Source organism: Kogia breviceps, chromosome 10 (assembly GCF_026419965.1).
Source record: "Kogia breviceps isolate mKogBre1 chromosome 10, mKogBre1 haplotype 1, whole genome shotgun sequence".
In the NCBI taxonomy this organism is placed as follows: Eukaryota; Metazoa; Chordata; class Mammalia; order Artiodactyla; family Physeteridae; genus Kogia; species Kogia breviceps.
In genome coordinates, this window is record NC_081319.1 from 67639174 (window position 1) to 67662041 (window position 22868).

General features: G+C 58.0%; 1 protein-coding gene across 5 annotated transcripts in view; it reads right to left on the bottom strand.

Annotated features, from left to right (window-relative positions):
• Positions 1–4710: 4710 nt before the first annotated feature.
• The window catches only part of COL11A2 (collagen type XI alpha 2 chain), a 29019-nt gene continuing 10861 nt past the window's right edge, over positions 4711–22868 (bottom strand). For all 5 annotated transcript variants that reach the window (XM_059075221.2, XM_067006011.1, XM_067006010.1 and 2 more), the window contains 56 exons: positions 22653–22715; positions 22294–22368; positions 21739–21825; positions 21421–21477; positions 21201–21254; positions 21056–21109; positions 20895–20948; positions 20668–20721; positions 20431–20484; positions 20294–20338; positions 20117–20170; positions 19658–19702; positions 19417–19470; positions 19179–19223; positions 19023–19076; positions 18737–18781; positions 18451–18504; positions 18277–18321; positions 18101–18154; positions 17634–17741; positions 16559–16612; positions 16231–16284; positions 16083–16127; positions 15945–15998; positions 15780–15824; positions 15587–15640; positions 15427–15480; positions 15147–15200; positions 14647–14754; positions 14411–14500; positions 14188–14241; positions 13876–13983; positions 13637–13744; positions 13441–13494; positions 13285–13338; positions 13003–13110; positions 12722–12775; positions 12416–12469; positions 12140–12193; positions 11946–11999; positions 11495–11602; positions 11048–11101; positions 10803–10856; positions 10633–10686; positions 10032–10085; positions 9653–9760; positions 9505–9558; positions 9314–9367; positions 8978–9085; positions 8754–8807; positions 8411–8446; positions 8156–8209; positions 7776–8043; positions 7119–7231; positions 6549–6755; positions 4711–5828 (listed from right to left, as the gene is read on the bottom strand). In XM_059075221.2, the coding sequence (XP_058931204.1) occupies positions 5688–5828; positions 6549–6755; positions 7119–7231; positions 7776–8043; positions 8156–8209; positions 8411–8446; positions 8754–8807; positions 8978–9085; positions 9314–9367; positions 9505–9558; positions 9653–9760; positions 10032–10085; positions 10633–10686; positions 10803–10856; positions 11048–11101; positions 11495–11602; positions 11946–11999; positions 12140–12193; positions 12416–12469; positions 12722–12775; positions 13003–13110; positions 13285–13338; positions 13441–13494; positions 13637–13744; positions 13876–13983; positions 14188–14241; positions 14411–14500; positions 14647–14754; positions 15147–15200; positions 15427–15480; positions 15587–15640; positions 15780–15824; positions 15945–15998; positions 16083–16127; positions 16231–16284; positions 16559–16612; positions 17634–17741; positions 18101–18154; positions 18277–18321; positions 18451–18504; positions 18737–18781; positions 19023–19076; positions 19179–19223; positions 19417–19470; positions 19658–19702; positions 20117–20170; positions 20294–20338; positions 20431–20484; positions 20668–20721; positions 20895–20948; positions 21056–21109; positions 21201–21254; positions 21421–21477; positions 21739–21825; positions 22294–22368; positions 22653–22715 (3990 nt within the window). In that variant the 3' untranslated portion in view covers positions 4711–5687. The remainder of the gene's footprint in view (positions 5829–6548; positions 6756–7118; positions 7232–7775; positions 8044–8155; positions 8210–8410; positions 8447–8753; positions 8808–8977; positions 9086–9313; positions 9368–9504; positions 9559–9652; positions 9761–10031; positions 10086–10632; positions 10687–10802; positions 10857–11047; positions 11102–11494; positions 11603–11945; positions 12000–12139; positions 12194–12415; positions 12470–12721; positions 12776–13002; positions 13111–13284; positions 13339–13440; positions 13495–13636; positions 13745–13875; positions 13984–14187; positions 14242–14410; positions 14501–14646; positions 14755–15146; positions 15201–15426; positions 15481–15586; positions 15641–15779; positions 15825–15944; positions 15999–16082; positions 16128–16230; positions 16285–16558; positions 16613–17633; positions 17742–18100; positions 18155–18276; positions 18322–18450; positions 18505–18736; positions 18782–19022; positions 19077–19178; positions 19224–19416; positions 19471–19657; positions 19703–20116; positions 20171–20293; positions 20339–20430; positions 20485–20667; positions 20722–20894; positions 20949–21055; positions 21110–21200; positions 21255–21420; positions 21478–21738; positions 21826–22293; positions 22369–22652; positions 22716–22868) is intronic.

The following is a 22868-nucleotide window of genomic DNA, read 5'->3' on the forward strand; positions in this document are numbered from 1 at the left end:
TGATTTTTTAAAAAGCAACTGCACCCCAAAACTATGTCTTCCCTTATTGATTTTTTGATTAAAAGGAATGAACCATAAAATTTTCAGTAAATTGGGGGGGGGGGAAATTCTGCCTAGGATCAGGGAAAAGCCCTCGCCCTTGAAACACCCTACCCCCCAAGAAAAAGACCAGAAATTAATTGGCATGTGTGAATTCTGAAATCTGCATCTCCCACATCTGTGTTAAACTTGGATCTCTTCCTATTACTAAAAATGGATCCAAGTCATATGGATCCATTTAAAGAGCAAGATACCTTAGGGCTGTGCTGTCTGATATGGTAGCCACTAGCTACATGTGGCTATTTAGATTAATTAAAATTTAATAAAATTAAAAATACAATTCTTGTGGGACTTCCCTGGTGGTCCAGTGGTTAAGACTCTGCTCTCTCAATGCAGGGGACATGGGTTCGGTCCCTGGTTGGGGAACTAAGATCCTGCATGCCGTGTGGCCAAAAAACAAACAAAAATAAATAAAATAAAATTCTTTGGGTGCACTAACCACTTTTCAAGTGCTTGATAGCCACAGGTGGCTACTGGCTCCCATATTGGATTGCACAGATGCAGAATATTTCCTTCATCACAGAAAGTTCTAGTGGACAGCACTGCTCTAGAGGGCAAATAGATATATAGACCACTGGAGTTTAAGGACTGGAGTATTGAATACATATCTGTATGGCATGGGTCTCTGAAAATTCAACTGGCTGACATTTCTAATTAAAATCATCTTGAGATGATACACATTCTAACTATTCTACTGATACTCCAACAAGGCCAATTACCTTCTCACTCAGAGGCAAGCTCACCAATAGACATAACTCATGGTGAAGTCAGGGAGGAAAGTGTGACAACAAGAACAAGCTCTAGGTGCCTGTAACAGCCTGCAGAAACTTCAAGAAATCCCTAGAGGGAAGTTTGCCAGCAAAACAGAATACATAGCCTATTTGTTTTTAAATTTCTGCTTAATACTTTGCCTAGTGCTCGGGGGTAGATAATATTGGAGACCCCTCCCCTCAGGGCAAATATGTTCTTAAACAATTGATTTTTATGGAAATTGTGGGACTGCTTTATTGGTGAAAGCAGCCACTGGAGAATCCCCCCTTTCTGCATCTAAAGAAATTATTTAGAGACATGGCAGGCAGAGAATTGTTCCCCAATATCCATAATTCCACAGTTCCTAATAGAACTTTCTGTTTTATTTGGGCACATGGACTTCCAGAATAAGTCCTGGTTTCCCATCCTTCTTTCCAGTTATGTGTGGCCACACGTAACTTTTGTCCAATGCTCTGTAAGGAGAACTGCTGTGTGCAACTTCTAGAAGGTGGCCCTTATAAAGAGGGTGATGGGTCCTTCTTTCCCCTTCCTCTTTCCTGCTGATTTGAATGCAATCCTGAAAGCTGGAACTCAAGCAGTCATATTGGACCTGAGAAGGAAGAGCCATGTTGAGGCTGGTGGAACAAGAAGATGGAAAAAATTCTGAATCTCTGACACTGTTAAACACCATACCAGCCCTGGAGCTCAACGTGAGACAGAAATTAAAGTCTATCTTGGTTAAACCACGATTGTTCTCAGGGTATCTGTGTCTCACAGCTCATCCTAATCTGAACCAATATATACAGCATCTCTTGTTCGCAACCAAGCTATAATAAGAGTAGATTCATGGAAATGTAAAATGGAGCTCTCAATGTACATATCACCCTTAAGCATCAGATACAGTAAAATGATGGAATGGTTTCCTTCAGTCCCAGTGCAGGACTGTCACTAACAGCTCTCTCACAGCTGCTTATCTTCTTGGTAATCACACCTTACATTGTGCCTTGTCCAACATGGCACCCTCCACGGTGCTTGTCAGTAAACAGCCCCGAAACTGTGACTGACAGGATGGGAAAGGAATCCCAGATGCAGTTGTGTGGGCCCATGGGCATCTGCTGAGTTTGGTGCCATATCAAAGGATTTCTTTCAGAAAGAGCTGGTATAGATTTACTTGTGGTAATAAATCAATACGACAATACAGTGGCTGATATACTTTCCAATATCCATGTTGCATCTCGAGCTGCCAGGTAGGAGACTTAGTATCTTCAAAGCTTTTGCAATAGCCATAAAATCACTCTTTAAAGACACAGCAAAGTGGAATTGGGCTTTTCTACCACTAAGTGGTGTCAGGTATGTCTAATGAATGAATGTCAGTGAATGTCATGTGTGATAGTGACGCAAACAGAACCACAACAGCTATAACCGAAACATGTGCATGTACTTTAGGCAAAGAAAATGTGTAAGAATTCACACAGTGGTGCCATATTTCACTGACTTGATGACCAAGGTAAGACAAAGATATGTAGGCCATGGCCCTCTGGGATATGTAGTGCCCCCAAGTACAGTTACCTAAGTTGTCCAAATTTTACAAGTTGTTTTTTGACCATAAGTCACAGTCGCCACAAATATCAGCTCAAGGCTAAGAAGCAGCTCCAAGATGTGACAGGCTAGAGGACCCAACCCCCCAGCCTTCGCGCTCTAATCTCATTATCCTCCTCACTCCTAGTCCTCCCCTCCTAAGCCTCCCAACCTGTTGTTGGCTGTGTATGTGTCTAGGACCTTCACACCCTCCTCCAACCTGCGGGGGCCCAAAGTCATTCCCCCAAGTCTCTATATCTCTCTCCTTTATCTCTTCCCCATCCCATCTAGAAGCCTCCACTGTCCACAAGCCACTGGAGCCCCTGCCAGAACCCACATGTCCAGATTCCAGGATGCTTGCACTACCCACGCCCAGTCACTCCCCAAAACTTCCACCTCTGGGTGCTTCCCCTCATCTTTCCTTAGAGCCAGGCCCCAGCTTGCTGGAGGAGGGGGCAGGAGATGTCCCACTGCAAGGAGAGGGCTGTGGTCCTGGCGTCCTCGACTGCAGCTTGGCACAGAATTGCTCATAAAACCGTTATACGGGGTTGCTTGGCATACTAGTTAAATAGGCTTTTGTGGATGGGCCTGGGGACCTAACCGCCGTGTATAAATGTTAGTTGAGTAAATGCATGGCTTTGTATCCACGGAGAGAAGCTCTCTGAGCTCAGAGCATCTGACCAAAAGTGACCTTTGGGAACACTCCCCTCAGTGCTCCAAGGGTGACCTCTGTGGGTTTGGCTCCAACTGCAGAGAGCTCCGGAGAAACTTCAGCTCTGGCCCGGCTTGTCTGGGAGTGGGAGCGGGCGAGCGGTGTGAGGAGCATCTATTTAGGTCTGATCTTCTGTTCAGCTGAGGCCTGGGATTGGGGGGGCAGGGAAGGGTGCCTGAAGCCATTGAGATGGAGGGGAGGGCGTGGCTGATGCCAGAAACCACATCCATCGCCTGATTCCATATAGACGAGGGCCAGGGCCTTCTGCTCCATTCGGCCTCCTCCTGGGTTGGGGGAGTGGGAATGAGGGTTCAGTTGGTGACGCAGGAGGGGCGGCGGTTTAGGTATGTCTTACGGCGCGGAATCACTGCGCTTGCGCTTTAGCCGGGCGAGGTCTCCGCGCCGCCACCAGGGGGCCGCAGAGTCAGAGAGAGATGCGCGGAGCCCGAAGAGCAGGCGCGGGGAAGGGGGTTTTCACCTGCGCTCGGTTTTCCTGCCCAGCCGCCGCCGATGCGAGGCCGGACTTCTAGATGCCCATTGGAGAGCTCCCTAGGATCGATACTGAGTTAGCTCCAACACTTCAGGGTTTCAAAGATTGGGGCTTTGTCCTTGCCGTCGGGGATCCACCGGGAGGAAGAAGTACGGGGACGAGGGGCGGGGGCGCTGCCTACTGGGACTCGGGGTCTGGGGTGCAAAGCAGCTCCTCCCTGACCTGCACCGGGGGTTTGCGGAAGAGAAGCAGGGACACACATACGTGCACACGCTCGTACACCGTCCCCCTCCCGCACCAGCAGCCCGAGGAAAGCGGAGTCTTAATCAGGAGGCCCTGAAAGAAGTCTTCATCTCCTGCCAGGACGGGCGGGAGGCAGGATGTGCTGTGTGAGGATGGGAAGCCCAGGAGCTGCCAAGAATGCCCGGCTGTGCAGCCAGCCCTGAACAGAGGAGACACCTGACCCAGAGGGCTCGGAGCTGCTGAATAAACCCCGAGAGGGGCCGCCGGCGGGCAGCACGGAGTCGGAGGAGACACTGGGCGAGGATTATGCATCTTGACACGGCACAAAGCCTGAAGTAATGTAGACGCTAATACACACAAGCATGAGGGGCCCTAGCCGCAGCCCTAGCTTTTTATGGCAGGACATGCAAGCCTGTACCAAAGGGACTGGGGCGGTAAACGCTGTCGTGAAAGTGAGCCTCGGTCTCATTTGCAAACAGTTCAGACTAGACATCTAAGGCTCCTTCCAGCCCTGAGGTCCCTAAAGCTGGGGGGCGAAGGGGTGTTTGAGGTGAAACCAGGGAGGGCAGGTACACACTCACACCGAGCCAATCCAGCGCCAGCGTCAGCAGAACCCTGGACCCCCACCTGCTGTCACTGGGGGATCTGTTTGGGATTCTGAACTCGTATGCCAGGCTTTATGAACTCTCTCTACACCCTAACACCCCAGCTGGACAGGCCCTCCAGGAAATAGGGATTAAGCCATTCATGTCTGGTAACAGCTCAGCCGGGAAGAAGGGGCACCAGTTGGATGAGAGTGGGGGTGGGGATTGAAATAACAACACAGGCACCACACACATGCACCCCAGCAGGAGACAATCACATTTTTTAACCATCAGTCAGAATGGGCGCAGGTCATAGTGCTAGGCAAGGCCCTGGGAGTCCCATCCAGATGCCACACATTAACCCTTTAATTGCAGGATCAGAGAAGGTGAGGGGGCACCCAGGGGAGGGATGGGGGTGGCCAGGATGGCAATGGTGTACTGGTGGGGCTCAGGGCCATGGCGATTTCCCAGCTAACGTGGAAGAATTTCAATAGTTCAACAGTCTGCTGACCACAGGCCCTGCACACACCCCTCACTACTCCATTTCTCCCCTGAGGGACTGGCCTGGTCCCCAAGTAGCAGGCATTCCTGCGAGCCCCAGACCAAGTGAAAGACAGCAGGCATGCAGGCCACGGAGCCAAACACCTGGTAGGCAGAGGTGAGCGAGCCCCACTCTGGGCAGAGAGAGGCAGAGCCCTGAGACAAAGGAGACCATGTATACAACGTTCACAGTGGGTGCTGCAGGCGGGGTGTGAGGGAGGCAGGGTTCGGCCCCCAACACCCCCACAGTCTCTGAGGAGAGCCCTGAGGCAAAGATGAGGGTGCCAGGCTCACCCCTGGAGAGCCCTGTCTCCAAAGTCCGCTGATTTTTGTTGGCATTTCTCTCTTTATCTTTTTTGTCATTTTGTTTTCCACTCTTTAAATAATTAATATAATTACTTTTAAATACAAAATACACAGTGTCCTTTCTCTTCCACGTGTTTGGGGTGATTGGGAGGTAAATTTTAAATAAGGGTCTCAGCTGTCGAACAGGGCACAGGCTCCAAGTGGGAGGGCCGCGAGCCCCAGGTGCACCCCTCCCCTGCACTGCCCCTGACTGGGAGCTCTCGGTGCCCTGGCCCAAGGCCCCCTAGATGGCGAGGAGCCTTTCCACGAGGTGGCACAGAGCCGATGCTGTGGGATTCCAGGTGGGCCTGGTGTCGACGGACAGGGTCAGACAGAGGAGAAGGTCTTAGCCCATGAAGCAGACAGGCCCCAGCAGCACCCCTCCCCGCCTCGGGGGGGCCCCCAGGTCTGAGAAGGAGGCGTCCAGCACTGGCAGCTGCTCCAGTACAGGTGTTCGAACCTCCAGCACCGTCCGGCCTTGCTGGGTCTTGAGGGGGGAGACACCAGAGTGAGAGGAGTGAGCATGGGGGAGGTACACAGGGCCCGCGGACACCCCAACCTCAGGTCCAGGCTCTCCGCGCCTTCAAGTGCCCTGAGATGCTGTTCCTCTCATCCATGTCCCATGTTCAGACTTCGCTAAATTTTCTTCCTAAAGTTTCTTCCAGAGAGTCAGGATTGGGAAAGCTGGGAAGGTTGTGCGTGTGTGTATGCATGTACACGCATGCAGTCTTGAGGCAGCTTTGGGTTTGCCTTTGAGATTATTTGTCTGTAGTGGTTGTGTGAGCCTGTGTGACTCCACGGGGACGTGTGTGCATGTGTTTGTGGGTGTAAGTGTGTGATGACAGCCAACACAATTCCACGTGTGTGTACCTGTGTGACCCTCTCCGGGCGACTCTGGGGATGTATATACGGATTGCGGGTGTCCATGTGCCCCTCCGTGGGGAGGGGGCATTGTTTATACCCCGTGTGTGCAGAGGGCAACCTGTGTAAATGTGCTTACAAGCCTGCATGACTCACTCTGGGTGACACTGCCATGTGCACACAGGTGACACCCACCTTCCATCCTTCCATCCTTCCTGCCCTTCCGGACACCAGGAAGCTGGCTTCCTCCTGCTCTCCCAGAGCGCCCCTGCCCAAAGGGTCTTCCCACTGCCTCCTCCAGCCTGAGTCTGGGACCCACCCCCACCCAGCTCTCCCTGGTTCCCACCTGACAGCCGTCTCTGAATTCCTTGACGTAGGGGCTGGTCTCCGGGCTCAGCTCATCCTCATTGGCCCCTCGGAGCTTCAGGGGGCCATCCCAGGTCTCCCCAGAGCAGGGGTAAGAGATGTTCTGGTGGGCTGAGACGCTGAGCAGCCGCAGGAAGGTGAGCTGGACCACACCGACTGGGGAGCCTTCGGAGTCCACATAAGAGAACTGACAGGAGAGAGGGCTGCAGTCAAGGATGGACACAGGCCTGCAGGGCAGCTACAGAAGCAGGGCGGCTGATCCAGGGCCATGGGTGGCAAATGGGTGGGAGGAAAGGGCTGGGGGAGAAATAAGGGGCCAGGGTGGGAACCAGGGGATAAATGAAAGGCAGACTTTTGTCTTAGTTTGTCAAGGGAAGGAGACAAAGTGAGCATCAGAAGACTGGTGAGAAGGAACTGACTAAGAGAAGAGTCAGCAGGCTCTGCAGGGTCAAGGGTCAGGGGACTTGTCACACAAACCCAGAAACCACTAGGCCCAGAGGGGGGCTCCACTGTGGTGCAAGGGACAGGGCAGTCACAGGCCAGATCTCACCTGCGTGACATCATCCCTGGGCGTCACACAGGTTTCCCCTCCTGCCGTAAAGTTGCAGAAAACCCGGAAGGCATCCCGAGCACAGCCCTGGTTGGGGTCGACCCAGTACTCTCCTGTCAAGTGGGGGAGAGGGTCAGGGCCCCCCGAGGTCTTGGACCCAAGATGCTCTTTGCCCCACTTCCCTCCCGCTGCTCCAACCAGCCGCCCCCACGTGCCCTCCGACACCCAGTCCTCCGTTCCCCCGCCAGACCCCCAGAACACAGCTCTGGTTTCCCTCATCACCTTATGTCCCTGATGTCTCTGCCGCCCCTCCCCCCAGCAGCACCCCCAGGCTCGCAAATGGAGGCGGTAGGAGCACTGACACCCTCACACTGGTCCAACATGTGGCTGTAGGCTGGCACACGTGTCTGTGTGTGTAAATGCCAGCATGTGTGTCCACAGGTCTATGTTTATCTATTCCTGTAGACCCCGAGCAGATAACGAGCTGATGAGCCTGGTAGGACCATGTCAGTTACTAAATACTCAAATACCTCTGACCCAGTTGGTAACGAGCTGCTGCCCCAAGCCCCTCCACCCTCACCCCCAAGCCTCCCCTGACATCCATCCTGCTTGTTCATGTCCACACGGTTGTTCACAGGTCGTGTCCCTGGCACTGACCGTCGGGCAGCTCTGGGTGGCAGAGCTTCAGGTCCTGGCAAGTGCGAGCGGGGCTGTCCTGGGTCCCTGTCGGCCGCCTCATCTGCTCAATCTCCTCCCGTAGGGAGTCCAGGGAGCCAAAGATCTCCTCCAGCCCCCCAGGACTGCCCGGGGCCCCCCCAGTTGGCACGGCCTCATCTTCCTGCATCAGCTGGCTCCCATCCACTGAGCGCCGAGTCTTCTTGGGCATCTGGATGGGCAGGGGCTGGATCACCTCGCCGGGGGGCCCCTGGTGGAGGGAAGGGCAGAGAGGGCAAGAGACAGGTCAGGGTGAGGGCGATGCGGAGAAACACCCAGACAGAGGGGGACCGCCAGAAGAGGAGGACCTGACACTGACTCACCGGGTGTCCTGGAGGGCCCTGGATGCCCTTCTCTCCCTTAGGTCCGGCTGGGCCCTGCCAAGGGAGTCAATGAGGTCATGCAGGGGTCAAGAGGTCAAGAATGCGATCAAGGTCACAGAAGGGTCAAATCAGTCTCTGGTCTGGGAAGGAGGGGCTCCACTGGCAGGGAGTATGTTTGTCTTGAAGAGACACTGTCAAGTCCACCTATGGAGGGCTGGGGGGAGGGAAGGTCAGAGCTCTCTGGGGGTCACTCACTGTGGCTCCTTTGGCTCCTTTGGGGCCAGAAGGTCCCTGTGAAACGAGGAACAAGAAAGAGATGGTCACCACAGGGGAAGATCAGAACAAGGAGGATTGGAGAGGCAAGGTCATGAGTCCACAGGACCCTGGAGCCATCACAAGAGGGGCAGGCATGGGGGACATGGGGACATTCCGGAGGCCCTGGAAGGACAGGAGTGGAAACACTGCAGATGTAGGAACATATGGGGGACACGGGGGCCTATGAGTGTTATGCTGGCGTTGTCATGGAAGCCAGTGGGGGATTACGGAGGGGGGCAGTGGGGTTTAGAGGACTGAGTTGAGGAACACATGGGGTACTCACAGGGAGGCCGGGGGGCCCTCCAGGACCAATAGGGCCAGATGCTCCTGGGATGCCCTAGGAAAGGGAGGGGCCTGGTTCAACTGGGTCCTCCTCCCCTCCCCCTCCCTCACCCCACAGCTGGGTCTCCACCACCACACCACCCCCCACCCCCACCCTGCCACACCCCCATGAATCCCCACCCTCACCCCGCCCTCAGACCTCCCAGGACCACGCCCTCTACTCACCGTCTCCCCCTTTGACCCTGTGGATCCCTGAGGACCAGGAAGCCCTCGATCACCCTTCTCTCCCTGCTCCCCCGGGGGGCCAATCAGTCCAATGAGACCTGGGTGACCCTGGAAAAGGGGCCAGGGGATCAGGGGGATGCAGAGAGGAGACACATGGACGGGGAGAAGGAGAACCACAGGGGTCAGAGCCCAGAAAACAAGAGGGACTTGGGCCGGGTCTGAGGAAAGAGCCGGGGCTGCCATGGCCCTGACTGAGGAAGGGTTCCCCAGGAGCACAAGGCCCCCTGGAGGTTTCAGGGGTGAGGCTGAGACACCTGGCAATGTGCGGTCACTCACCTTCTCTCCCTTGGCCCCAGCATCGCCCCGGAGGCCAGGAAGCCCTGGGGGTCCCTGCGGGGAGACAGGAAGTCACTCTCTCCTGGGGGAGGTGTGGCCACACTCTTCCCCCACCACTTCCCACTTCTTCCAAGGCTGGATACCCACTTCCCCAGGGCCCCCCCACCCCTACCCTATCCACAGTCACTCACCACAGGGCCTGGAGGCCCAGCCTGGCCTGTGGCGCCGGGACGGCCTTGCTGACCCTGCAGATTTGAGGGGACCATAAGGATCAGGAAGAGTGTCCCCACACCGTACGCCTCCACCTCCCCAGCCAAGTCTCTCTGCTCCGTGACTCACCACTGAGCCCGGGAGCCCCCGCAGACCATCAGGACCAGGTTTTCCTGCTGGGCCTGCAGGACCCACAGGGCCTGTCTTTCCTGGGGCGCCCACAGCACCAGGATCCCCCTGAAACACACCCAAAAAAGTGTCCCGAAGGGCAGAGGAGGGAGTGTGGCTGGGGGCAGGGGGTCCAAGGTGGACGGGGGTGAGGCAGGGAGGAGGGGTAAAACCCCAGGGACCCCTGGGGCAGGGACAAGTATAGGGAACCCTGTCCCCACAGGGGGCTCGGTGTGGAGATGGTGGATGTGGGGGAGGCATTTGGAGGCTGCAGTGTGAGGACCAAAGGGGTGGGAAGATGGAAAGGATGTTCCAGCATCCAGGGCGGCCTCTCCCTCACCTTGGCTCCCTTCTCTCCTTGTCGCCCCTCAGGACCAGGCGCACCAGCAGGTCCCTGCAGGTGGAGGCGGCAGTGAATAGCCAGGCTCACCTCCCTCCCCCTCTCTGTCCTCCTGGTGCACACACACACGTGTAAGTACACACACACGTGTACACACACACACACACGTGTACACACACATACCTGCGCATGCACAGCCACAATCGCAGAGGCCGACTCATGGATGGGAGAGCCGGTACAGCTGTATCAGCTGTTAAAATACTGAGTAGATCTGAGCATTTGGTGAAGAGCCTCTTGCCCACACACCACCAGCAAAAAGAGGGTTAATCCCTGACCCAGCAGGGACCTCCCCAGGAAAGCCAGCCCCTTCCCTCCGTGTCCATTCTGATTGGTTGGTACACAACACCACCCCTGGCAAGAACAGACAGAATATACAGGAACAAATATACACAGCACGCTTACAAACACACATGGTCACACACATACACACCTCACCCAAGGACAACGGGCACACCAGGCATCTCCCTCCGCATCCCACCTGCCATTGCCCCAACTGCCATCCAGCCTGCCCTGCAAGGTCCCAGGTGACGACCTCACTTACCCGCTTTCCAAGTGGTCCAGGAGGTCCATTCTCCCCAGTGGGACCAGGGGATCCCTATGGAGGGAGGAAGAGTGGTGGGTGAGGGACCCCTCAGGCACAGAGCATAGTAGAGGGGAAACAGGGCTGAGGGCCTGAGCTCAGTGGTGGGGTAGGGGTCACCAGGCACTCACAGGCTGCCCTGGCTCTCCATCTTCTCCGCGGTCACCCTTAGCACCATCCTGGCCCTGCAGGGATGAAGCAAGGTCGGGGGGGGGCCCTGACCTGGTTGGCATCCACCCCCCCCAAACTGCCAATCCTCCCATCCCTCCACCTGCCCTACCACAACCCCGGTTCCCAAGCCCATGCCCATCGGCCACACAGAGCCCCTCCAGAGAGGACCACCTCTTCGCCCCTCCCCTCCCCAGGTAAGACTCACCCGAGGGCCACCTTCTCCAGGAGGGCCAGGGTCACCAGGAAAGCCAACAGGACCCTGATCCAGAGGGAAACCAAGGGTCAGGATCACAGCCCCCTAAGCCCACCCAGGGCCAACACAGACCCCCATGGCCACATGCCACACTCTCCCTCTCTACAGGCAGTGCCCACCTGCACCACTAAGGAAGAGGGTCTCCAGCACCCCCTTTTCCCCACCTCCTGCACTGCCTGCCCTCTAAGGCTTTCAGGTTATTAACTAGGGTTTCTCTCACTTTCTCTCTGGATCCCAGACCCCGCACATCCCTCCCAGGAGATCCCATTCGCAAAGCTTTCCTCCCAGGCATCCCCCACACTCTTGGGCTCCCCAAACCCCAAGATCCTCACACCCACACCCATATCCCCAGATCTCCATTCACAGGGGCCTCCTCGCAGCCCCTCCCCCCAAACTCACAGGGTTCCCTTTGGGGCCATCATCACCGGTGGGGCCCTTAGGCCCTGGTGGTCCCGCCTCTCCTGGCTGCCCCGACTCTCCTTTCTCCCCACGTTCCCCACGCAGACCCTAGAGGATGAGCGGAGGTTACAGATGGCCCCAAAGGGGTCCCAGAGATCAAAGATCCAGCCGCTGCTTCTAAGAAACCTTCAGCCTCCCCCTCGTGCCTCGCTGACATCGGGGTGCACCCAGAAAGTCAAGCCCATGGTGGGAGTCCCTGGCCCCTCTTCCCTTCAAGGAAAGGGGGACAGAGCCCACCCGGATCCAGGGACCAGGTCTCACGGAGAACGACCAGGAGCACAGACTCATGGGCTGCGTAGGAGTTCCAGCTCCAGGAGGTCACAGGAAAGGTGGGGGTGGGATTGAGGGGGTGAAGGGCATTGCGGAGCAGGGCCTCAGAACTACCACTCACCTTGACCCCTGGCTCGCCCTGGACTCCCGGAGATCCTGATTCTCCTGGCTCCCCCTGCAAGGAGATTGGGGTCAAAAGCCTCCACCGCTCAAAAAAAAATCCTGATATTCCCCCTCACTCTCTTTTGACCCCCCAAAATTGGCAAAAGTCCAACCCTCATCCCCCCAGACCATCTATGTACCCCTTCCCAGTACCTTCTCTCCATGGGGACCCAGGTTCCCAACACCTCCAGGGGGACCTTGTGGACCCTGGAAGAGGAATAGAAATAGGGACCATTGCTTATGGGAGGGGGTGCCGGTGGAGACAGAACCCGGAGGAGGGCCTGAGGTCAGAGCAGTGAGACAGTGGGAGACCTTCCCAGGGTCCACCGGCTTCTCTTGGCATCTGAGACAAGAGTTTATAGTCTGGGGAAAGGGAGGCAGAGGACTGGCCACACTGATCTGGAGGGACAAGGGGCCAAGAGGACTCACGTCGGCTCCATTGGGTCCAGCTGGGCCTCGAGGTCCTGGGGGCCCGGGGGGTCCCTGGAGAAAAGATACACGTGATGGGAAGGGAAGTGAGAGAAAACGAGCCGTGGATGCACGTGAGTGGTGGAGGGTTAGGGAGGCAGAGGTCCTGGCGGGGAGGGAGGCAGCCAAGCCAGGGAATGGCGTGCAGGGAGCTGGGAGTCAGCGGCAGTGGGCTGCTGGGGTGGGGGCTGGATGAGCAGGGGGGTGCCTAGCGGGTGGGGCTGGAATCAGTCAGGATCACACCCTTATCAATGGGGTTCCACTCACCATAGGGCCCACGTCTCCTGTTTCTCCCTTCTCCCCCGAGGGGCCTGGCAAACCCTGCGCGGGTGTACACAGCACAGACCCAGGTGACCAAACCACCTGGAGCACAGCCCTCAGCAGGTGGATTCCCCCCCCCCACCAGATCCCACATACCCCCCACCACCCAGTCCTCTGCCCCCACCTCCCCAGACCTCCTTTATCAGCAGGGGGCTGGGGGTTCTGGGGCGGACACCAGCTCCCACGTGACCCCACCTCTCAGCCCCTGTCTCCACCCCCCAACTCACCTGTAGACCAATGGGTCCTGGGGGCCCATTGAACCCTCTTGTTCCCTCATCACCTTTGGCTCCAAAGTGTCCCTGGGGACCCCGAGCTCCAGGCTCCCCATCTGCCCCCTGAGGTGGGAGGACAAGGACACAAAGATGGTCGTGGGTGAGGTGTGTTCTAGCCACAAGCCCCACACAGAGACAGGCACCAGGCCTGGAGCCTCCCACTCCCACCCTCAGCCCCAAGGGCAGAGGGAAACTGAGGGCAGGATCAAAGCGGCAGACAGGACATCGGTCACTCACCGCGGCTCCAGGCTGCCCCACGGGACCAATGGGTCCAGGGGGTCCAGGAGGGCCCTGGGGGAGAAAGAAGAGTCAGAGATGCCGAGACAAGGGGAGAGACCAGGTGGGAATGAGGTTAAAGGCCAGAGGTGAAAAGTCAAAGGAATGGACACTTACATGTTCCCCCTTGTTCCCTTTAGTGCCCTTCTGTCCGGGGTCTCCCACCTCACCCTGGGGGTAGAAAGCAGGTGGGACGTTAGAGGAAGGAGTGGGTGGGGCGGGGAGAATAAGCAGACAGGGACTGCGGGCCATGCCCAGACCAGCGATCTCATCGGGAAAGAAGACTGAGTCCAGGGTCTGTGGGCTCTCTCACCTTGTCTCCATCCTCTCCTGCCATGCCCGGGGGGCCAGCAGGACCAGGAAGCCCCACGGGACCCTGCACCCCATCGCGGCCAGTCGGACCGATGGGGCCCTTCTCACCCTGTGAGAAATGAAGGAAGGAGTCATGACCCAGAGATGGCTGTCCCCCTCAAACACCCCTACAGGAAATCCCCCGTAACCCATCAGCTCACAGACCCCTCCCCAGCATCTCCCCAGGGACCCCACACTCACCGGAACACCTTTCTCTCCTGCTGCTCCAGGGGGACCTTGCGGCCCTGGGCGCCCTGGAGGGCCAATGGGTCCCCCAGATCCTGCTGCACCTCGCTCCCCAGGGGAGCCCTGAGACAAGAGATAGAGTCAGACACCCCCAAGGAAGAGACCACAGCCCACCTACACCAGAGCACCACTGACCATGGCTCCCAGGAGAAGAGCCCAACATCAGATGCCTTATGGCTGACCCTGCCCGGTCCCGCAGCCCCGCCAAAATCCAGATGCCGCACCGCATCCGTCCTCCCCTCTGCCCCCCAGGGACCCCAGACTTACTGCAGGGCCAGGGGGACCAGCCGGACCTTCATTTCCCTTCAAACCAAGTCCGCCCTATGAACCAGAGGTCAGAGGCAACAGACGTGAGACAGGAAGGGGGGACATGGGGTCCAGGAGACATGCAGGGAAGGACGGGTGTGGGGAGACGGGAGTAGGGTGACGCTGAGGGGTGCCGGGAAGCCTGGTGACTTATTACAGGCAGCCAGGTTGGAGTCACACTCACAGCAGTGCCAGGGAGGCCTCTCTCTCCCGGGAAGCCCCTCAGACCAGCGGGGCCATCTTTCCCTGGGGCCCCAGGGGGCCCAGGGTCACCCTAAAAGGAAACAGAGGTGATGAGCCACTTCCACGATCCCAAATTGGGCAGAGAGATCTCTGTTCCCTCAAATCCCCATTTGCCTATTCCCTTAGGCGCCCCAACTCTAGACCCCCAAGTTCCCCCCTGCCGGGCCCCTTACTGACCTTTGTCCCTTCTTTTCCAGCTGTTCCAGTGAGTCCCTGCTCTCCAGGGGGTCCCGGGGGGCCTGGGTGACCTCGCTCCCCCATGGGCCCAGTTTCTCCTGCGGCTCCCTGGGAAAGAGACAGAGAGACTCCAATCTCAGAGCCTTCACCTCACTCTGTCCACCTTAAAGTTTCCCTTAGAACCCCTTCATGTCTGCCCCAAAGCTCCTGGGAAATTCCCGGAGCTCTCCTAGGCCTCAGCTCTGGTTTTCATTCTCCGGTGTGGAGTAACCATACCAGCTGGTGTCCCTGAGGGGACCTTCCTCTTCTCCAAGATGCGAGAAGATGAGAGCTGGTCCAGGAAACAGACTGAAATTTGGGATCCCTGCTCCAAATCCCAGTCCCAGGGGCCCAGCTCAGGCAAAGGAGGGGCAGGGGCCCATGACTGGGAAAAGGGAGAAGAGAGGCAGATAGACTAACTTCAGGGTCTGGGGTCCTTTCTCTCCAGGGAGCAGGCATACCTGGGGTCCCACCACTCCTGGGGGGCCAGGGGGGCCGGTCTTCCCTTGGAAACCCTGAGAGAGGAAGAGAGGAGAGGGCAGTCAGAACACACAGTCAGGCATGGACATTGTGGCACGGACCCCAGGCTCCCGGATGGAGGGCAGGGTCACCACCAAGTCCTTGGCTGTGGTCTGAGCAGCACCGAGATGCGCTCCACTCAGCCAGGAGAACCTTCCCAGCGGGCCTTCGGGACAGGACAGCTCGGGAGTGAGGGTCTGAGGAGGCCGGGGCACCACTTACCACTTCTCCTCTCTGGCCTGGGTGTCCTGGCAGCCCATCCTTCCCAGGGGGGCCCTGGAAGAGGTTCAGATGTCAGGTGAGCTCTAGGCTGGGAGGGGGGCTGGGGAAGGATTCACAGTACCAAGGCGGGTCAGAGGTCAGAGGTCAGAGGTCAGCTTACTGGAGGTCCTTTGGGGCCAGGAAATCCGTTGGGGCCCTGAGGTCCAGGGAGACCCTAGAGACAAAGGCTGGGTTGAGTCAGGAGAATGGGGAGGGGTGCTGGGCAAGGGGCATCTCCCTGCGGTGAGAGGGAGCCAGCCCCACTGAGGCTCCCTGGGGAGCGCTGGGGAACAGGGGGCTCAAGCCACACTCACCCTTTCTCCGGGGGGTCCGTGGGGGCCATCACCACCCGATGTTCCCTGTGGGGGAATCAGTCAGAGTGAAAGGAGCTGCTTTCTAGCCAACCCTGAGGCTAGAGGAGTTGAGGACAGCTGGGCTACAGGGCAGAGTGGGGGATGAGCCCTGCCAAGACCACCAACCTTAGCTCCAGATTTCCCAGTGGCGCCTCGGGGTCCCCGCTGACCCCGTGGACCCTAGAGAGAGGACAGGGGAGTTGTCAGAAAAACCCCAAGGCACCTCTTTGGATCTTGAGCCGCACGTCTCTCCCCTGCACTCACCGTGGGGCCACGTTCTCCCCGAGGCCCTGATTTCCCCGACACGCCCTGGTGGGAACGAAGCAGAGACAACACATCACCCAGGGCATGAGGCCCGTGCTCCCAGAGCTGCCCCTCCCTCCCACCGCCCCCACACCCTTCCCCAGCTTACACGGGCTCCCTTCTCTCCACTGGCTCCAGGAAAACCAGGGAATCCCAGAGACCCCTGGTGAGGATGGAGAAGGGGAAAAATTGACACGTCACAAAAGGGAAGGACCAAGGAAGGGCCAAGGGGGGTCAGGAGACGTGGTGGAGGCAGCAGGGTGGGAGACCGGGCTCTGCCAATCACTAGTGCTTCTGGCCTCTGTTCCCTCATCTGTAGAATGGGGGTGGGCTAAATTCTCTCTAGGGTCCCCCGCTGCTCTGTCAGTCTGTGCTTCCTGTAATTAGGGGTCAGGGAAGGGAAAAGGAGGAGGGGCACATGCGGGGCGACGAATCACCTTGGGACCCTGGCGTCCGGGGTAGCCAGGCAGACCAGGAACACCCAGCTTGCCCTGTGGATGGACAGGGAGCGATCAGGAGCGAGAGGCCACGGATGCCGCCCCATCCCTGGAGATCCCAACCCTCAGAGATGGGAACCAGCCCCCACCCAGCAAAGCCCCATCCCCTGGCCCCTCATTTCCCACCTTCCAGGATGCCTGGCTTTTGTAACCTCTCCTTGCTGAGAGTGGATTTTCCCTGAAATCTAGTACTGGAATCTCACCTCCCCTGTGTCTTAAAATCTGCAGCTCAAGTCCCGCAGGCGCTGTGATCCAGCCCCTGCCTGCCTGACAACCTCAGCTCCATCTTCCCAGGACTCAGTGCTGCTCCACCAAGACCGGCCCCATTGCAGGCCCCCCTCCCCACCGCACCTCACTCCTTGGCTCCACTCTGCACCATGCCGCCCCCCCCCCCACTATCCACCCCTGCCCCCTGAGGCTTCAGGACCTGTCTTGCCAAGGCAGCTGTGGAGCGGAAGTAGGGAGTAGGGGCTCTGCAGCCTGACTTTTGGGGCTCAAACCCTGGCTCTGGCCCTCACTGGCTGTGTGATGAACAAGGATCTAAACCTCCTGATGCTTCAGTGCCCACCCCACAGGATTGACAGGACAAGTTGCCACGGTGCTGGCACACAGTGAGGGCTTGGTGAGTGTTAGCTCTGAAGATGTCAGAGCTCACCTCCTCTCTGACTCTCTTCCTTCTCGGAATGCCTACTGCTTGGAGTCTGGACACATTTTCACTCTGCCCGGCACCTTCGGTAACCTATGACGGCCTCTCTGCCCTGTCCCCATCAATCTGTTGTAAAGTCTTCACGACAGAGACTTTTCCTTGACTTCTTATGTATTCCCCCCCCTTCAAAGCATCAGTGTCTAGGACGCGCCATATACACAGAGAGGAGCATGATGCATGGTCATCTTTGATTGACTTGCAGTCTTCAGCTGTTGGCACCCCACCCCAACCCTGATCCCAGCGCCCCGGGCCTCATCCCCTCCATGCCCTAGAGCATGTAGACCAGACCCCTCACACCCTCCCCGTCACCTTCTCGCCCATGAGCCCAGGGGGGCCAGGGTCTCCAGTGGGTCCAGTGCGTCCCTTCGGCCCCTCGGGACCATCCTCTCCCCTGGAACCAGGAACTCCAATCTCGCCCTGGGTGAGGGGGTTGGAGAGGTGAGTGATAGGGACTAGGGGAGGGGCTGAGCCCCGAGAGGAGAGGCAGGCCCCAGTGAGGCTGAGTGGGGTCGGTGGGGGTCCCCAAAGCTACTGCAGGACAGGGAGCCCCACAGGGGCAGGGAGAGTGCTGTGATTGGCGAGCCGGTGGGTCACAGAGCAGGGGCTTGGGTTCCTGCTCAGATCAGGCTCTAGAGGGAGATCAGATCCTCTAAAGGGAGCCTGGAGATGAGGAGTCTGGGATATTGGGTGGGGGGGAAGGCTGGTAACTGGGGGCTCCAAAGGGGAGGATCATCAGCACTTAGAGTTGGGGGGCCAGCGTGGGGGTTTCTACTCACCCTGTCACCTTTCACACCCATGTCACCTTTGAACCCAGGAAAGCCATCCTCGCCCTGAGAAAGATTGGGGTGAAAGGACACCACAGGTGATGGAGGGAGGGGGTGAGGCAGAGATGGACAGAAAGGCTGGTGTGGGGCAGGTGGAGGGGCTGGGAATTTAGGGGCGCATTTCTCACCTTTTCACCCTTGTGACCCTTCAGACCCCGAATTCCATCCACACCCTGGAATTAGAGTGGGGGATAGAGACTGAAAGATCAGGGGAGGAGGCTGGGCTGACAGGACCAAGCTCCTGGGGTCCCAGCTGGCTCCCCTGACCTCAGCCTTTATCTCCCAGCCCAGTGGTTCGTTACCTTGATGCCTCGAGGTCCTGGGTATCCCAGAGGACCCTGAGGTCCTGATGGACCCTGGAAGAAGACAGAGAGGCATCAATAAAGGGGTCTCAGGGTGTCACCATGGGGGCCCCCTAGGGGTGGGGGAAATGGAAGTTACAACATTGGAGTCTGGAGAGGGTTGAGGGGCATGGGACAAAGGACTGTCAGAGCCGAGTGACGAAATGAGGAAATCCCAAGGACTTGGAGGCCCAGGGTCTGGGTGGACACCCCTCCAGGGGATGAGAGGAGGCGTGGAAGATCTCACCTGGTTTCCTTTGGTTCCAGGGGGACCTTCTTTGCCCGGGTGACCCTGGGGGTAGGGGAAGGAGAGCGTGACCACAGGCCCCTGTCACCTCCTGCACCCCTCCCTACACTTCTTCCACCCAAATGCCCCCCTGGGACCTAATGAAGCTGACCGACCATTGGCAGTACCACCAGTGACCTCCCAGTGCAGGGACACACAGTATGGACACTCACTGAAGGCGCTTGAAAGTCATTCCCTGGGGTGGAAGTTCAAGGTGGGTTTGTATTAAGAGGTGGAGGCCACTCACCGGGGGTCCATCCGAGCCAGGCATGCCAGGAAGCCCTGGTTTCCCTCGAGGACCCTGCAGGGAGATGAGGAGGCTCAGTCCCAGCCAGACATTTGGGGTCCACCCTACACCCCGCCTTGGCCCATCCACCATTTCCCCGATCACTTAGTCACTTACCTTCTCTCCATGAGGGCCGATGGCACCCTGGGGCCCAGGGAGACCCTAGACACAGGAGAGAGAAGTCACAGGGGGCCCCCCAGGGGTGGGCCTCTCTCTCTGGCAGCAGCCCCCATTCAGAGCATGAACAGCGAAGGCTTGAGACCCTTCCTTTCCTGTCCCCACCTGGGAGCTGGCCCACTGTGGAAGCCCAGGGGAAATTGCTAAAGTTGGGGAGGGGACGGACAGGACCACTCACCTGGGTCCCAGGAGTGCCCTGTTGTCCAGGAGGTCCTGGCTCTCCCTGGGGTCCCTAGAAACAGGCAACCAGGCAGGGGTCAGAAGGAGATGGTGACAGAACAAAGAGGGCAGAGAGCCGAGTCCCAGCAGGGACAGCTGAGAGAGCAGGCAGGGGGTCGAAATAGTGGCAAAGGGAACAGGACTTTGGCAGAGACCCCAGGGGCTAAGGGTCGGGTGGGGTCTCCATGCCCATCACTCACCAAGCTTCCTTTGGGACCATGGGGACCATCCATGCCTCGGACTCCCTGAAACACGAGAGGGGCATGAGCAGGCTGGAAGGCGGCCCTGGGCCCTGGAGGGACCTGTGGTTGCTGAGGCCAGGCCATCCCAGAGGGTGGGATGGGTCAGGCACACAGCAGTTCATCCCAAACCTAAGCAAACACAGTCGGTCCGGATCCACAGGGCGTGGGGCTCTGGGGCTGTGGGTTTGTGGGGGTTTGTTTTGTTTTTCTTGAGGATTTTTTTTTTTTTTTGCTATGATGAGAGTCTTTGGTGCACTACAAGACATGGTGCCGCAGCAAGGGCACGAGGGGGTGAAGGCTGAAGCAGGGCTAGGTGGGGGCCAGGGAGGAGGAGCTGGAGGGGAGGGAGGAGGCAGGCAGTCAGGGAAGGTGGAGAGAGGGAGAGGGCAGGGTCAGAAGTCAGGGACAGTCACTTACCGGGGGCCCAGGAATCCCAGGTGGACCTTTGGGGCCAAGGAGACCTCGAGATCCCTGCATTCAGGTTAGGGGAAGATAGGACCCGCATGGGTGAGAGAAAACGTGTCCCTTTCATGCCCGTGTCCCTCCTCTGGCATCCCCAGAGCCACCCCCATCCCCAAACCCCTTGACACTCACCGACTCTCCAGGCAGCCCCCGAGGCCCAATCTCCCCGTCGTCTCCCTGGAGGAGGAGGATGTGGTGAAGCAGGCTTAGCGTCCAGACCTCTCCCATACCCAGCCCCCGCCCCTGCCCCTGCCGTCCACAACACTTACCCGATCTCCATCCTCGCCGGGGGGCCCAGGAAGGCCCTGGGCACCAGTATCACCCTGGAAAATGGGTGAACAGGTAAGAGGGGCTGCAGAGCCCCCAGCACAGGCAGACACTGACTGTCCAATTAACCAACCAATTTCCTTCACTGAGCTCCTGCTGGGACCCTCAGCCTCCTACCTCCCCTCCCCTCCACAGAAGATCTACCCCCTCATCACAACACACCACGCCCCTATACTTACCCTGTGTCCTTTCTCCCCAGGTAGCCCTGGGAGGCCATCAAATCCTCTGTCACCCTGGGGAGAAGAGGGGCAGCCCAGGTGAGGTTCCAGTCCCCTTCCCACCCCTCTCTACTGTGTCCTGAGTGGGGAAGGGCTGCTTCATGGGGGTACTCGGTTATCCCTAAAAACAAACGAGCTCAGGTGGGGCTGGGCGTTATGGATGTCAGAGAGGGGCCCAAGCCTGTTACCTTCACTCCAGGTTCCCCAGGCATCCCTCGGGCTCCATCAGCACCCGCTCGGCCCTGGGGGTGCAGGGGAGATGTCAGAGCAAGCGGGGGCACAGTCCTCCACACCCCGTGCCCTGTCTCCCATCCCCCACCCACACCCATCCTACCCCCAGGTCACTCACCCTTCGCCCAGCCTTGCCAGGGGGGCCCATGAGGCCCTGAGGTCCTCTGGGGCCCTGGGAGGGAGAGGCAGAGGCAGGGTTAGTGTGTATAGACAGCGGGGGCGGGGGGCACTGGTTTGGGGATCAGGTGGGTGGGGGCTGTCACCTGAGGTCCTAGGTCTCCAGATTCTCCTTTCAGTCCAGGGCTCCCAGGTTGTCCCTGTGAGAGAGAAGACAGGGTGGCTGTGCTGAAGGACATACCCATTGGTGGCCTCAGAGCCCTCCCACAAAGAAGCAAAAAACTTGCAATTTGGTCCTTTTCCAGAACTATCCATACTCCCACACACAAATAAAGAATCCCCTATCCCAACACCCCACTCACTCACCAAGGGTCCAGGGCGGCCCGTGTATCCCATGGGACCCGGAGGTCCTCGGAGAGCCAGCTGGGGGAGCAGGGGAGACGAAAGAGCTAAGCAAGAGGCAGCTGGAGAACTCCGGACCCCAGGTCACTTCCCAAAGTCACCCTTGTACCCCTGATCTTCATTCCACTGCCCTGTATCTTCCCCAACCTCCCTCTCAACCCCAAACCAACCCAGACCTCTGCCTGCCCTACATTCACTCCAACCTACCTTTCCAACTCTTCCTAGGGTCTTCCCCTTCCCACCACACCCCTCCCCCCACCAAGATCCCCCAGCCTTCCTCACCCGTGCCTGCTGCAGAATTGCCTGGGCCTGGGCCTCCTGGGCCGCCACCACGGGGCCCTTGTCACCCCCACCACTGCCAAACCGGAACTACGGGCCAAGGAGAGAAGGTCGAGGGTCTTCCAGGAAATCCACATGACCCTTCCAGCCAGAGGCATCATCCAGCATGTCTGCCCCATCCCCCAGGTTTCAGGACACCACTTCCCCCCATGCCCCCCTACAATGTCTCCCATGGGTTCCAGGTAGTCACTTAGAGGTTTTCAGAAACTCAACTCCTGTCCTCCTCCTCCACTCTTGAGCCTCTTCCTCCCCAAAGACTCTCCTTTGGTTCTAGACCCGCTGAAATTTAGGATTTTCTGCCCAATTCTAGATTCTCCACGTTTGGCTCCAGGTCATCTAATGAGGCCCTAAACCCTCCACCCCTAAGATCAATCTCTTTGGGTGGATGGTCTTTAGAGACTCCTCCTTGGCATTCCTGCTCCTCTGGTTCTTGGTGACACAACACAATTCTCCCACCCTCCCCCCTCAGCTCGTTCCAAAGCCCAGAAGACAACTCACTGGGAGCATGAGGGATGTGCCGGGAGGGCCAGGGGCCCCATCTGATCCAGGGAGCCCTGCTCGGCCAGGGGGGCCCTAGAGTGGAGAAATAATGAGAAGGATACGGCCACAGGGGGTTGTTAGGGTCCTGGCATCATTTTGAAACCCTCCTCAACAGAATAAATATAGAGTTCCCTACATCTTTCCCAAGCTCTCCCCACACCCCATGGAGAAAAATGACGGTGAGACACCAGACTACTCCCCTCCCCAACCAGAGACTACCTTTTTTTCTAATGAGAAATTACTGAGCATGGTACCCCTACTGGGTACCAGTGGCTCCTCTGCAGCCCTCCCCCCACCCCCACAGGATGTCCTCATACCCTCTCGCCTGGGTCTCCAACTGGGCCTGGATTGCCTTGGATGCCAGGGGGACCAGGAAATCCCTGAAGAACACAAGAAGAGGCGGTCAGGTGTGGGCGTTCAGATAGAAGAGGGGTATGTGGCTGAGGGCTGGTCTCTACAGAAGAGATCTGGGGATCTGGGAAGCTTTGATTGGAAGGATGCTCTGAGTTCTAAGAAGGAGGCCTGGGCCTATG